Here is a 15,611-nt window from a genome sequence, read left to right as displayed (position 1 = left end):
CTGTCTACGGACAAACGCCGGCTCCCTCGGCCTATAGAGGGAGATGAGCGCCGCAACCCAGAGCCGGACACGACTGGACCTGATGGTCAGGGGCCCCTTTATCTTTACTAAATACAGCAGTTACCAACCCTGGTATTGTGGGCTAATGCTTTTTTTTTTTTTAAAAAAAAAAACCCTCAAGCTTCCCAAGCTATTCTAGCGATACCTGCAAGCAGTGGTTTTTCTTTCTAAAAAAATGTTTAGGGGTACTCTTTTACCTTCTCATATTGAAATACTGACCCCTCAATGAGACCAAACTTAGATTCACATGTTTAGACGTATGCATCCCCCTGCGTCCCCCCAGAAAGAAAGCACTGGAGGAAGTAATAAAGTACCTGCAGAAGGTAATAAAGTATATCAGGTGTGTATGTGGATTTAATGCTGAGAGGATGTTAGAACAGGATGCTAGACTAGATGGATTAAGCAGCCTCCAGTCTGTTAGAGGAAAAGGTGGGCTATAAATGAATGAATGAAATGAAACTGTGAGAATGCTCAGGCAGAGTGTAAGACTGCAAAATATTTATCCAGTTCCTGGGAGTAAGCTCTATTGAATTCACTGGTGCTTACTTTTGAGTAGACATGTAAAGGCTTGCAGTGTTAGGCTCTATTTACAACAAAGGAATAAAAACACTCCATGGGTTTCCTTTAAAAATTGCTGGCTGAGAAACTACTGCAATTAAAGAGTTTAAAGTGGATTGGTTACATTTTCCTTCAAAATGTATGTCAACTTCACCATTCCTTCCTTCATTCAGTTCAGGTATCATTTTCAGTATAAACAGGACTCTGTTTTTGTAGCTGATTGTATGCAGCAATGCCCTTTTTATGTATTCGCATTGGTGTAAACATGTATGTTGTCTTCTAGATCCAAATGCACACACAAATATTATAAGCAAGCAATACCCTAGTGCTTATCGTGCAAATTTGCCCTTATGTTCATTCATGGCAGAGGCTGTTTCCAAAAAGGACAGCAGGGGGAGGTCTGATCTCTCCATCACTTTAATGTTCACATTACAGTACACAGTGTGGAGGAAAAGGGGGGGGGGAATAAGATAAAGGGTATTTCCAAGCCTTTCCCAACACTCATGTGCCTGCCCACCCCAACGTATCGGAGAGGTCTTGTTCATTCTCAATACCAGTAAACAGTGTGTGTAGCCAACGTAAACAAGATGCTGTAGCTCCTTTGCAGCTTGCTGGGCTGCTGTAATGAAGGGAAGGGAAGGTGTCAGCAGGAACAACAGGTGGAGAGGAAGAGGCTGAAGGGTTTGAGCACCCTTTCCATCAGCTGTCTCTCTCCCGAGGAAAAAGAGAAGTGCCTGATGAGCAAGGACATGGGGAGCAATGGGTGCAACATATAAGCCTGGGGTGATTTTTGCAGAAGGGGGGGCGGGCCTGTGCCTTTGGTGGGGGCCAAATTTGCCAAACCCTAGGTACGCCTCTATGCGGTAGTATACAGATAGTGCAACTAGTACTGGGAAAGGTATACTAACTTTTCTCAAGCAACATTTACCAGAGTAAATTTTAGCTGCTCTTTTTGCTTGCTTTAGCGCAGGCATAGGCAACCTTGGCTCTCCAGATGTTTTGGAACTACAACTCCCATGATCCCTGACCACTGGCCTTGTTATCTAGGGATCATGGGAGTTGTAGTTCCAAAACATCTGGAGAGCCAAGGTTGCCTATGCCTGCTTTAGCATAAAGAAAGCGAATCCCAGTCAACTTTTATCCAGGGAAAAGCAGGATATCTTAGAGCAGAGGTAGCCAACATTGTGATCTCCAGTTGCTGCTGGATTACAAGTGCAACTCTCACCATCCTGATTTTGCAGGGAGTTCAACATTTGCTTCTGTAGTATGATGAAAATCCAAGCATTGAAATATTTATTCAGCTCAGGGTGTTTATATCAAAATGTATCAGCACTCAAAAAGTTCAGAGGATTTCTTTTTTAATAAAGAAATCCAGACTAACAGTGTAATTCTATAAATGTCCACTCAGAAGTAAGCCCCATTGAGTTCAGTGGGCATTACTCTCAGGAAAGTATGAATATAAGATTTTAGCCCAAGTTAATTGAACTCAGGTGCCATTGGAATAAACAACTTGAGTATGGCTACACTACAGTCCTAACCTCACTTACTTGGAAGTAAGCCCTATGGAATTCAGTAGAATTTACGTCAGAGTAGACATGGCTAAGACTGTGCTGATAGTCATGATGATTAGAGTCCAACTGACTTCAATGACTTCAATGCAACTAACAGCCTCCAACCCATAGGATCTGTTTTGACAGATCATAGGTAAAGGGTGTGAAAATCTCACCCAGATGCCAGTTTCTTATACTTACAACTGCTGGGTTTAAACCCACAAAATACTGCATATTTACATTAATAATATATTCACTTCTGCCTCTTGGACCAAACCAGAAAGACATAAGCAGCATACACTACAACAGTGTTGTAGACAAAAAGGAAATTAAAATTATATTTAATGCAAACATGTGGGCATACAATGCCTTTTTTACTTGAATTAATAAACCTTTAAAGATTCAGCCACAATAATGCTCATTGAAACATTGAACTACTCACAGAGGCTATGTACACTGGATTATATATCTAGGTTTAGTAACATATCAAAGACTTTTGTTGCCAGTCATCATACTAAAGCACTCTTCCCCCACCCTTTTGTTCTTTACAAGACACAACTATGGCCAAAATGGTTAAATAAGCACCTAAAACAGAACTTGCTATTTTAGAAATGTTATCAGAGGCACTTCATTGACATCACAAGAGAAAAACACACCCCACCCCAGGGGGGGAAACATGCCCAATAAATTTCAACTTTACTGCTGTGGCTTGTTTAAAGAATATTTAATTCAATAAAAATCCATAAAACTGGAAGGAAATAAAAGGAGGATCGGCTGTGACCACAATAATGATTTTGAATGTATTCTAAGATTTTTGTTTGTTTCTCATTTGTTTTTGTTTCTTTAGTTTGGGATGTACATTATCTACTTTGCTGTGTCAGTTACTAATTTGACTTTATGTATATCATATTTCAAGCTTTTGAACTATGCTTTTGGGATGCCTTTGCTTTGATAGCTGAAGGAGACTTCAGAGTACAGACTAGTATTTTTTATCGTTTTAAAGAGATAATGAAGCTTATATTTAAGCTCCTTCTTTTCCTGTATATTTTTTCCCCTTATGATTGTTTTCAGTTGGTTTTTCAAGCAATAAAGTTTATTGGAAATATTTGGCTAGAAAGTTAATAGCAGAGGGCCAGGCCTTCATAGCCTGTGACCATCTTGCCAAATGCAGCCTCCCAGCCAAATATGATGGTCGGCCAGGGACTCAACAGCTCCCCTGGTTTGGTTTTGTAGACAGCAAAACCATAAGGATTATTTAAGCCCTTTGGTATCCAGCAGACATATCTGTCATAAGTTGTGCAGGCCTTTTAAACAATATACTGAAATGAACAAGAGCAAAAACCTCCCTAAGAACCAGAATAAACATGGTCAACAAAAATTGCATCATTTTTAATATTCTCCCTATTTCCCCCTATTTGTCAGGTGATTAATCCTGAAGCTGTTCTCAAGTAGTGTACTACTGTCGTTTACTAGGCATTCCTTTGCTAACAGCTATCTACAAGCTTATCAAATTACACTTGCTATCTAAGGAGATGGATTCATTTATTCTCCACTTTAATATTTCTCATCCAAAACAAGAATAATCAGAAACCAAGCAGCTCAAATTTCACTGTGAATTATGGAAATAGCCGTATAGCTGATTAAGTTCAATTCTATCTCTTTATAAATGTACTGGTCAGTTAATTAAAATATACTATTTGAATACCAGATGCTTGTGCTTTAGTGTTGAAAGCAATTTAGAGAAGCATGCCAAAGTCCCTCTGAATAATATTTTTTTTAAAAAAAGCACAAAATTGCAGCTCAAGTTTCACCAATTTTGAATGGGAGATAAACAGCCCAACTTTCTCTGATCTACACTTGTCATCTAGGAACCAGCAAGATAAAATGTACTACATGTTTCAGTCACAGATGGTGCCCCCAAACCTAGGTGGTCTACCTTAGAAATTTAAAAGGTTAGCAATTTGATGTTAAAGAGACTATTTTTGCTAGTGTAGCTTTCAATTTCTGACTGAACCCCTAATAGACATGCAGCATATTGAAAGGCCACGAGGACTTTTGTCCACACAGAAGTTTCCCACCAACTTTGCCACTTGCTTTTGAAACATCTAAGTTTCAGTCCAACTTGAGGGGTGCTTCAAATGTGATAAAATGCATCATGAGAACCCCTTTTTTGTAGCAAAGTTGCATGCAGGATAGGTGTAGATTGTTAATGTGCAAACATATGCACACATTTTGTTGATCTACATAGCTTGAATGCTATATTCATACAGAAATGCTCTCTCCTTTATACATTTTGCCATGTTTAAAGGTGCCCTGAAATAGGACTTAGGGTGACTGATGTATCAGAAGGAGTCCCTCATACTTTCCTTTGTATTTATCAGGACCATGACTGCCGTCTCCAATGAAAATGAAAATAAGTTAAGTTTGTTTCAGCCTTAAGTTTTAAATCTGATTTTGTCATTTTATTAGCCACTGCATCTAATCATTTACTGGTTAGTTATTAACATTGTTAGTTATTAACACAAAAAAAGTTATGTATGTACCTGTAACTGGCCTGAGAGCAAGTACTGTATATTCCTGTGTATAAGACTACTTTTTAACCCAGGAAAATCTTCTCAAAAGTCAGTGTTCGTCTTATACGCCGGGTCGTATTTTTTATACGGCGAGTATATCCCAAACATTATATTTTAACTGGGAAAGTTGGGGGTCGTCTTATACGCCGGAATATACAGGTAAGTTAAATATTTCTAGGAAGGAAAAATTACCGGTAAAAGTAAGGTATCTGGCTGAATTATCATATTTCGCTATCTTCTGTTACCACGATGCATTATTTATTGTACTAAGATTTGCTGTTGCCAAAGTGATAGTCTGAAAACCAGAATTAGCTTAGCGGCCTAGCCTGTGAATGGAAGAAACACCCAGACCTACACAATGAATTTTAAATTAGAATAAATTTTCCAGTCAAATTCTCTCATTACTTTTTTTAATGTCACTCTTTAAAGCATTATTTTTTAAAAAAAAGTTATAGTAACTGATTAGACTTAAGCAAATTCAATAGTTATTTCTCTAGTTGTTCCTTTTACTGATATTTTTTTTAATAGAAAAGCAATTGGCAACAATGAAAAATACATTTAACTACTAGATATTATAATGGTAATGACACTGTTTGATTCCTATACAAAACAGAACAAAAAAGTGGGCCATGTTAGCTTTCTTAAACATTAACTTAATAAATGTTTGGGTGTTTTCACATATACAGTTTTATATTACACAGAAACACTTTGTTCAACCAAAAAAAATCTGTAAACAATAAAGTAGCAGACTGGCCACATGACCATTTAATAAATAAATATAGTGTTAGGTAATAGTGAAACAAACACACCTATAGCAGTGAATACCCTTGGCACAACAACTAAAATTCACACCAAGGAAAAAACAATGTGATGTTCATCTGTAGATGTATCATATCCAGCTCTCAGGCCCAATGCTTCATAGTTTTTGCAAAAATCACACCATTTCTTTTTAAGCCTTCAAAAAATCCTTTTGGAGCCTCCTTACAGAAGATCAAAGCCAGTGAGTGACTGGAGGATCAGTGGAAGTTTTGCCTCCCACAGCATTTAAATGGTTCACTCAAGTTTATGTATTATTTGCTATACAGATGCAGTCATGTACAATCACAAAAACAATGTTAACAATCCTGCAGGAATCTTATGACTTTTTAAAATTATAAATTTATACCTCTGAGTGCCAACAATGGGGTTGTCCAAACTCAGTGGTATTTTCAGTCATTGCCTGAAGGAGTATCAACATTCTCTTTCAATTATAGATCCTCCATTTTTTGAGCATTCGCTGCAAAGTGCATATACTCAAAATATGTTATGCACATGCACCACACATTCATGCAAGCTGACCAGCAGAAATTTAAATAATTCCCTTGCCTTACATATTTGTATTTTAGTAATAAATTATTTTTTCCTGTTGTTGAATGCTGACGATGTTAGTAGACATTATTTCTAACTTACAGTATCATCAGGTAAAATAGGTTTTATGGTCATCTATGGATATATATATATATATAAAATTGTCACTTATTTTTTTTAAAAAATGTAAAAAAAACAATAGAGGGTAGCTAGAGTATATGGAAACAGTGGTGGCATTACAGGGTTATAATATATTCATTCCCATAAGAGAGTATCAAAAGATCAAGGTTCACTTCTGGTTTCACCAGTTATGTATAACAAGTCTTGCCTTCACTAGTGAGAATAGTAAGACCACTGGTTGCCAACTTCTGTTACTCTCTGCATATAGCTAGAAAGACCAGTATTGTGCCTTTTATCTTTTACTATGGTTTTGCTCTTCAAACTCCACGAATCTAAAGCAGATATTTTGTTTCAGTGCTTCTGTGGGATGAGTGATATTTAACAACAGATGGTGTGATGTGTTCTTTGGCACCTCTGAATCTCATTAAGAAACCAATGTCCTAGCTCTCCTCCTCCTCAGGAAGTGTTCTGTTGGCACCAGAGTGCCACTGAGTGCCAGTGTCTACTAGCACTGAAGAGTGGGATGAAACCGTACAATATGACTAGAAAAATATACCAAGGGGCAATAATTATTTCATTTGTGTCTACAATTGTCTTTTCTCAGATCAGTTGCACAAAGTTTGGTCCACTTCTGCAGTTAACAATCTAGTCATCTTAAGAGCTTTGGTTATAGCATAAATGTTTTGGTAAAGAACAATACATTCTCTTGTCTTCGTTTCCTTCAGGTGGATTTTTCATTGTCCTCTCCCGTTTTCTGAACTCGGGAATACTTCTTGCATGAAGACTTGAAACAGCTAGGGGGCCAAGATATTGGCCATGAGAAACAGCAAGGCACGGAGCCCTGTATATTCTTTTCAAAGAAATTGAATATTGGAAACCACCATGCTCGAGAGAGAAAGTTTGTCTGTGACGAGATTTTCAAGTTCTGCATTAAGAGGGGGGAGAAAATATATTAAGATCCTGATGAGACTGCTTTAAAAAGAGCCATATTTAAACCACTAGAATAATTCTTATTTTTTCCTTAGAAAGAAAGCACTTCCATGCAGTAAAAACCATATAAAACATACGGTAGGTATAATTCAGATAGGACGATCAGTTTCTCCCTGTCCTTCAGCTCCATATTGGTTTTCGTGCTGGAATTTTGTGATAACTGACCCCATTTGAAACAGAGGGCAGTAAAGTAAAACCAGGCAAGGTAGTATTATTTATTAACTCCTCATATTACTCCAAGGAGCTCAGAGACATATATGTGGGATTCCTAGACTCCCATCAAGGTAATAAGAAGGCTTAAGCCTGCTTAACTTCATATAGAAATTTTCTTTTGGTCATTCTTTGTGGTACTTACAGCAAATGGCATTTTTTACCAGACTAACTACAATATTTCTGACCAGCATTCCATTCACATAGTGAAAATGCCTCTCCACTTACCGTTAACTGATTCACAATTAAGTAAAGGAAGTTCGAGTAATTTAGGAAGGCATTCATTTAAACTGAACCAGATTTGTGATAGACTTTTGTTTATAGCTTCATGTGTATACTGCTGTATAGTGTAGTTAAGGCACTGGATATGATTTAGCAAAATACAGTTGCAACAAATGTGTGCCGTTACCGTAGATGTTTATGGTGGGATTCCTGTACATATTTACTTGAAAGTACAGCTGATTGAAAAGGCAGATCTTACTCCTCAGTGTGGGACTGTAATGTTAGTGCCTTTAAATTCAAATAAACTTCACCATGACTAACTTTCCCCCCGGATTATACCAATATTTTCTTAGATGAGATTTCCAGGGGGAAAGTAAAAATGCCTCAAAGTCCAGCATAATCCAGCAATTCATTTTAACATAATACATTTTGTAAAGCAGTACCTAACATTAATTTAGAAGCTGGTATTCCCGTTACTCACCTTTTCATTAGCCATAGAATGATACCACCAGAAGAGCCTTGTGGTGATATAATAAGCAATGACAACATCTATAGTATAATGTTCATGTCCTACTAGGATGCAGATTATTCCAGCAGCACTCATACACCAGCAGATCAAGTGATACCACCAAAAGTGACGAGGTGAATCTGCCCAAGAAGGAAAGCATGTTAAAGAGGTTTAATATGGGAATTGTACCTACAGTAGCAAAACAGATGAATATGAATTTGAACTAATTTGTGAATGCAAATGCATGGATATGCACATGCACATACAGACATAAACTAAAATATATTTAGTTCACAGGAACAGGTTGGCATATAGTTTGATTCCATGGTGTAAATTTAACAGAAGTTAAATATATGAATGCTGGCTAATCAGCTGATTTGCTCAATTTGCACACTACTGCTGGTTAAGTTTGCATACAATACACATCTAACTAAGGCTTCTAGGGGATATAGCAGAATACACACCTGCCATGCAGAAGGCCTCAAGCTTAATCCTTGGGCTATTCAATTAAAAGAATTTTCCAGCAAAGAAAAAACCTCTGCCTGAGACTTTGGAGAGCTACTGCCCTTGGTGTAAATACATAGCTGCCAAGTTCCGGCCTGAGAAATAAGGGACTGGACCGGAAGTAGCAGACCGGAAGTAGCGCTACCGCCATTTTGGAACTGGACGGAGCATGCTCAGAAGCTACTTTTGATGCTGCTCTGCCCTGTTCCAAAATGGCCACCGCACCAGAAGTCGCGCTGCGGCCATTTTGGAACTGGGCAAAGCAGCATCAAAAGTCGCTTCTGAGCATGCTCCGCCCACTTCCAAAATGGCCGCCACGCCAGAATAAACCAGGGGAAAACAAAAAAAATCCGTTTTTTCGGCTGGGGACAGCCGGAAAAACGGGGGTTTCCTGGGGAATACAGGAGACTTGGCAGCTATGGTAAATAGCACTGGACTAGATGGACCAATGGCAGTCTCCTATGTTCATGGACAATTGCATAATCCACACCACCAACATTGCCTTATAAAGATGGGTTAGCAATATGAGCTCCAATCTGGCACCCAAAGAGTAGCACCTAGCCCAACAATGATCAGAGTTGCTACCTGTTCCCCATATTCTTCCTACTTGCTACAAGCCTTTCATCACTCGTCTTTGCTATCTGACACAATGAGGAAGGAACATACTGGCAGGTAATGGAAGGAGTGTTACAGAACCATCACTACCATAATCCTTCATATAAAACTTATGTTTTAAGATCCCTTTAAATTGTGCTGCAACAATCTGACATCCATTAAAGCATACTAGTGAAAAACAAAATTAATCCATTCATTCAAAGGGGTAAATGGTTCCCACCACCATATTACTATCTTTCTTTTTCAGTCCATGGCCACTTTTTACATGGTAGAACACTAATCATAATTATATTTGAGGAAGGAAAGAAGATAGCGAAATTAGATCAGAGAATCATTCATTTCCTTTGCATTTTTGAAGAATAACAGCACCAGTACCTATTTCAAATAAATTTAATCCAATTTATGTAATTAACTAAAAATACAAACAAACCAGTGCACTACTGCATTTTATTGCTCATTCCAAAAATAAATGTCAAAATGGAGGGAAGGAAGCTTGTACAGCCATCTCTGGCCAGGGAGTTAAATATATTGATAAACAGGGTAGGGATGAGAACACAGGAAGCATCTTTCAGATTGGCAAAATGCCTGTTCAGAAAGATCAGTGGAGCATATTGCACTCAGCTTCAGAATAATTGAGCAGTATTTGCTCTTGCTTCAAACAACATCCCCACCCCACCCCCATAATCATACAGGAACAAGAAATTAGTAGATAATATCCTGATGTACAGTCCACACCACTTTTATATAAAACCCTGCCAGCAGTATTCCAATGAGAAAAAGCTCTGTCTAGTCAGGGTTCACAGGACAATCTAGTGAAGAAGAATGGCTGTAATAGCCCCATGTCAGTAATAATAATTTCCTTCCTTCCTTCCTTTCTTTTTCTTTTTCTGCAAAGGGCATATGCTAAATGCTAGATAGGTAAACTAAACAGCAACATTAAATGGGATGATTAAACATGACCACAGTACATCTGTGACAACATCCTCACATAAAATAGTGCATGAAACGGCTATTTACCAACTACTCATGGAACATTATGTCCACATAATGTTCTCCCACCTCCACCAATGTATTAAAATGTAATATGCATATTACATTACCAGAAACTGTCACATATTCAGGCTTCATAGAAGCTACATAGGTATATTCATGTTAATGGGAACATGCTTATGCCAATGAAAGGCATGTTTTCCAGTTTATATGGAACCCAGTTTTTGACATGTTTGTCCTTTGTAGCACCAGCTTTCTAACAACCAAAATACTCATGAGTAAGTATTCTAGAATTACAAGGTGGTATAGTGAAGTGAATAGAGTTTTGGGCGATGACTAGGAAGACCCATCATTGGTTGACATTGGACCAGGAACTCTCTATCAGTCTACTTGAACCCCATAAGGTTGTTATGAGGATAAAGTGGGCAAGGGACCTTCTCTGCAACCCCAAGTTCTCTGAAGGAAGCGTGGCATAAACATGCAAATAAATAAATAAATAAATAAATAAATAAATAAATAAATAAAGGGATTATTTATTTTATGAGACCTCATGGCAAAAAGAAACAACAAGGAAGACAATGCCAAAGAGAAAGATAAGCAATTATTTCTGTCCTACACCAATTTATAGTAATTGAATTAGGCCTGGGAACACAAACATCTTTTCGTTTTTCTAACTGAAGGAACAGTTTGCAACAAGCCATCCAAATTAGATACAGTAGCTGTGTTTAAAAAACAACAACCAAAGACCAAGAGGCCTAGTTTGCACATTATGACTGCCAAACTAAGACCACCTAAAACCATACGAAACATTTAGGAAAATAAGAAAGGCTTGAGGTGTGGAGCAGTTCATCAAGTGAATTGAGTAACAGACAATAATTCAACGTAGTGCAAAGCAGATTGCTCTGTTAGCGCAAGCATTGATGCTTGCATGGTTTAACAATTTGCTCTTTCCTCCACCCACATTCTGATCTAGGAGTTCTCTTCCCTTACCCAAGTCAACTTCAGGGGACACCTGGGAGGAGAAGAGGAGAAACCCCAGTTGTGCCAGTGGAAGTCCTTGCCTGTGGTTTCCTGGTGGCACTCATTAATTCAATCCACTTAACTGCAAACTTTTCCTGGGGATAATTACATTCCCACAGAAAAACCTGGTAAGCTGCTTCACATGACTGATCTACCATGTAAGAGTCACCAAATGCAACAATTTTAAAAGTATCTCATGCACTGGCCAAAACGTCAGAACTGGCCCAGACTTTCCGCTATTTTCAATCCAAAATCAGAAGCATTTGCTTAGATTGGTGCATATACAGAATACTGAAACTAGTATAAAAATCAGTGGAGTAGTGTTGCTAAGCATTTATGAAAAAACAAACAAACAACAAAACAAAACCAACCCCAAAAAACTACATTTGAAAAATTGAAACTTACATTCCTTGATAAATAGGTAAGTGAGTGTTAGCACTACAGTGTGACCACTGAACAGGAAATCTCCGCATAAGATGTGTGAGCCTGTTATAGACAGTCCACCGCCGGAAATTAGTTGCAGGATCCGCTGAACCTTGGCTTGAGAATTTCCATTTAGCTAGTTTGTCATAGGGAGAACAAAATAAGAAGAAACACAAGCTGAAGGAGACTGGAAGTGTTTGGTTGGATAAAGAACTCCAAGCCAACTGATTTGTAAAATATAATTTGCATTTACTAGGTTTACCTTTGGAGCACACTGAAAATGCATTCCAGGCACAGGGAGAGTGGTGACATACATGGTAATGCAGCGGTAAAGGTATAAAGTTCCTATTATAAAGAAGAACCTTCGTCCCACTATTGATCTGAAAAATAATATTGAAGAGATTGTTCATGTAGTTATGCTACAAGTACAGTTCCATAAAAAGACTATGCCTGCAAAATTCAACATGATATCTTTCCCACTCTTAATCAGTACTCATAGGATAATGAGTAAAATAGGAAAACTGTTACAGCCACATTCTTATTTATTCATTTATAAAAATACTTTTATACTGCAATGTCATAAAAATACCAAAGTGGTTTGCAACAATTATATATACATACGCAACAAAAACCAAGCAAAGATTTAAAATCACAAACAAGCTAACTATTGCAGAATATGTTTTCTTAATTGTCCATATAAGCCTGCCAGCATAGAAAAGTTTTCAGCAGATGTCCAAAGGTTAAAATGGAAATTTCTTGCTGAATCTCTATTGGAAGAATGTTCCACAGGACTGGGCAAATGACACCATAAATTTTACAGTAAAGTTTTGGATTTTTTAAGGTTTGCAACGTTTGACTGTAATATGTCTATCTTATGGGCACCAATATGCTTCAGAAAGAGCAATTCATATTCTCTATTATTTGACCACCCAAGTGTATCTTATGGGATCTGTTATCATTGTTGTACAGTGGTACCTCTACTTACGAATTTAATGCGTTCTGAACGCACATTCATAAGTCGAAAAAATTTGTAAGTCGAATCCCATAGGGAGAAAGAATTGGGAGAAAAAAAATCATAAGTCGAAGCAACCCTATCTAAAAATTTGTAAGTAGAAAACATCCTATCTAAACCGCATCCAAGATGGCGGACGGAGCTCCGTTCGTAAGTAGAAACATTCGTAAGTATAGGTACCACTGTATATAACTTTTAAGGTTAGATTCTAGGAAGGTGGCACATCCATATTTTTGAGTAAAACAGCTGATGTAGAGCAGTGACCATTCCTGCAAGACTTGATTGCTTACTTCCAGTACAACCAACTTTCATAGAATCATAGAGTTGGAAGAGACCACAAGGGCCATCCAGTCCAACCCCTTGCCAAGCAGGAAACACCATCAAAGCATTCCTGACAGATGGCTGTCAAGCCTCCGCTTAAAGACCTCCAAAGAAGGAGACTCCACCACACTCCTTGGCAGCAAATTCCACTGTTGAACAGCTCTTACTGTCAGGAAGTTCTTCCTAATGTTTAGGTGGAATCTTCTTTCTTGTAGCTTGAATCCATTGCTCGGTGTCCGCTTCTCTGGAGCAGCAGAAAACAACCTTTCACCCTCCTCTATATGACATCCTTTTATATATTTGAACATGGCTATCATATCACCCCTTAACCTTCTCTTCTCCAGGCTAAACCTACCCAGCTCCCTAAGCCTTTCCTCATAAGGTATTGTTTCCAGGCCTTTGACCATTTTGGTTGCCCTCCTATGGGCACGTTCCAGCTTGTCAGTATCCTTCTTGAACTGTAGTGCCCAGAACTGGACACAGTATTCCAGATGAGGTCTGACCAGAGCGGAATACAGTGGTATTATTACTTCCCTTGATCTAGATGCTATACTCTTATTGATGCAGCCCAGAATTGCATTGGCTTTTTTAGCTGCTGCATCACACTGTTGACTCATGTCATGTTTGTGGTCTACCAAGACTCCTAGATCCTTTTCACATGTACTGCTCTCAAGCCAGGTGTCACCCATTCTGTATTTGTGCCTTTCATTTGTTTTTGCCCAAGTGTAGTACTTTACATTTCTCCCTGTTAAAATTCATCTTGTTTGCTTTGGCCCAGTTGTCTAATCTGTTAAGGTCATTTTAAAGTGTGGTTCTGTCCTCTGGGGTATTAGCTACCCCTCCCAATTTGGTGTCATCTGCAAACTTGCTCAGGATGCCCTCAAGCCCACCATCCCAGTCATTGATAAAGATGTTGAATAAGACTGGGCCCAAGACAGAACTCTGTGGCACCCCACTAGTCACTTCTCTCCAGGATGAAGAGGAGCCATAGATGAGCATCCTTTGGGTTCGGTCAGTCAGCCAGTTACAAATCCACTGAATGGTAGCACTGTCTAGCCTGCATTTTACCAGCTTCTTTACAAGAATATCATGGGGCACCTTGTCAAAGGCCTTGCTGAAATCAAGATAGGCTATATCCACAGCATTCCTTTCATCTACCAGGCTTGTAATTCTGTCAAAAAATGAGATCAGATTAATCTGACATGACCTATTTTTCAGAAACCCATGCTGACTTTTAGTGATCACAGCATTCCTTTCTAGGTGCTCACAGACCGTTTGCTTAATGATCTGCTCTAGAATCTTTCCTGGTATTGACATCAGGCTGACTGGGCGGTAATTGTTTGGGTCTTCTCTTTTCCCCTTTTTGAAAATTTGCCCTCCTCCAGTCTGCTGGAACTTCGCCTGTTCTCCAGGAATTCTCAATGATTACTGCCAGTGGTTCAGAAATCACCTCTGCCAGTTCTTTTAATACTCTTGGATGCAGTTCATTTGGCCCTGGAGACTTGAATACATCTAAACTAGCCAAGTATTCTTGTACTACCTCCTTATTTGTTCAGGGCTGTGTTTCCCCTGCTGAATCATCTGCTCCATATTCTTCAGGTTGGGCATTGTTTTCTTTTTTGGAGAAGACTGAGGCAAAGAAGGCATTGAGGAGTTCTGCCCTTTCTCTGTCCCCTGTTCACATTTCACCATCTTCTCCTCTAAGTGACCCCACTGATTCCTTGTTCTTCCTTTTGCTACAGACATACCCATAAAAACCCTTTTTGTTGCTTTTAACCTCTCTAGCAAGCCTGAGTTCATTCTGTGCTTTAGCTTTTCTGACTTTGTCTCTACACGTGCTGGCTATTTGTTTGAATTTCTCTCTGGTGGTTTCCCCATTTTTTGTACATATCCTTTTTAAATCTTAACTCAGTTAAAAGTTCTTTAGATAGCCACCCTGGCTTCTTTAGGCACCTTCCATGTTTCCGTCTCATTGGTATTGCCTGAAGTTGTGCTTTTAATATCTCCCTTTTAACAAACTCCCAACCATCAGGAACTCCCTTCCCTTTTAGTATTTCTGTCCATGGGATTTCACCCAGCGTTTCCCTAAGTTTTCTGAAGTTTTCTGAACTTTGGAAAGCTGCATAATTCATCATGTTACTAGCTGCTTCCTGTACGTGGTTGTGACCATAGAACTACAGTACTCCCTGCATGAAGGGTTTGACACTGATGAACTGGAATATACAGTAGATAGTAGCACATATTAAATATTTGCTTCACTAGTTTCCTTTGGGTGAATTGTTCAATTCTACATGTGCACTCTCAGAAGTATGTCCCATTGAGTTGAACAGGAATGAATCCCAGATAAATTGCTATAGGACTGCATCTTAAATCACATTCAGTTTAAATATAAATCTGTTGCATCTTTGTTACAAGTCCACTTGTTTTAAACATAATTATATAAAGAAGGAAAAACTAATCCAAAATTTTAGGCAACACCACTTACCATTTCTATAGCAGCATTATTGCAGACTTGCATGTAGCTTTTTTCTAGTATCTCAGTCCTTTCTTTTGCAAGTCCACATGATTAATAAGTAAATTATGATTAA

At 38.5% G+C, this 15,611-nt stretch overlaps 1 protein-coding gene across 6 annotated transcripts in view; it reads right to left on the bottom strand.

The window, feature by feature from the left end:
* Positions 1–2,607: 2,607 nt before the first annotated feature.
* The window catches only part of SGMS2 (sphingomyelin synthase 2), a 33,661-nt gene continuing 20,657 nt past the window's right edge, over positions 2,608–15,611 (bottom strand). For all 6 annotated transcript variants that reach the window (XM_060278493.1, XM_035112885.2, XM_060278492.1 and 3 more), the window contains 4 exons: positions 11,953–12,070; positions 11,673–11,826; positions 8,112–8,278; positions 2,608–7,133 (listed from right to left, as the gene is read on the bottom strand). In XM_060278493.1, coding sequence (XP_060134476.1) covers positions 6,930–7,133; positions 8,112–8,278; positions 11,673–11,826; positions 11,953–12,070 — 643 coding nt within the window. In that variant the 3' untranslated portion in view covers positions 2,608–6,929. The remainder of the gene's footprint in view (positions 7,134–8,111; positions 8,279–11,672; positions 11,827–11,952; positions 12,071–15,611) is intronic.

This window comes from Zootoca vivipara, chromosome 9 (assembly GCF_963506605.1).
Source record: "Zootoca vivipara chromosome 9, rZooViv1.1, whole genome shotgun sequence".
NCBI classification, from domain to species: Eukaryota; Metazoa; Chordata; class Lepidosauria; order Squamata; family Lacertidae; genus Zootoca; species Zootoca vivipara.
This window is presented reverse-complemented; position numbering and strand designations above follow the sequence as displayed.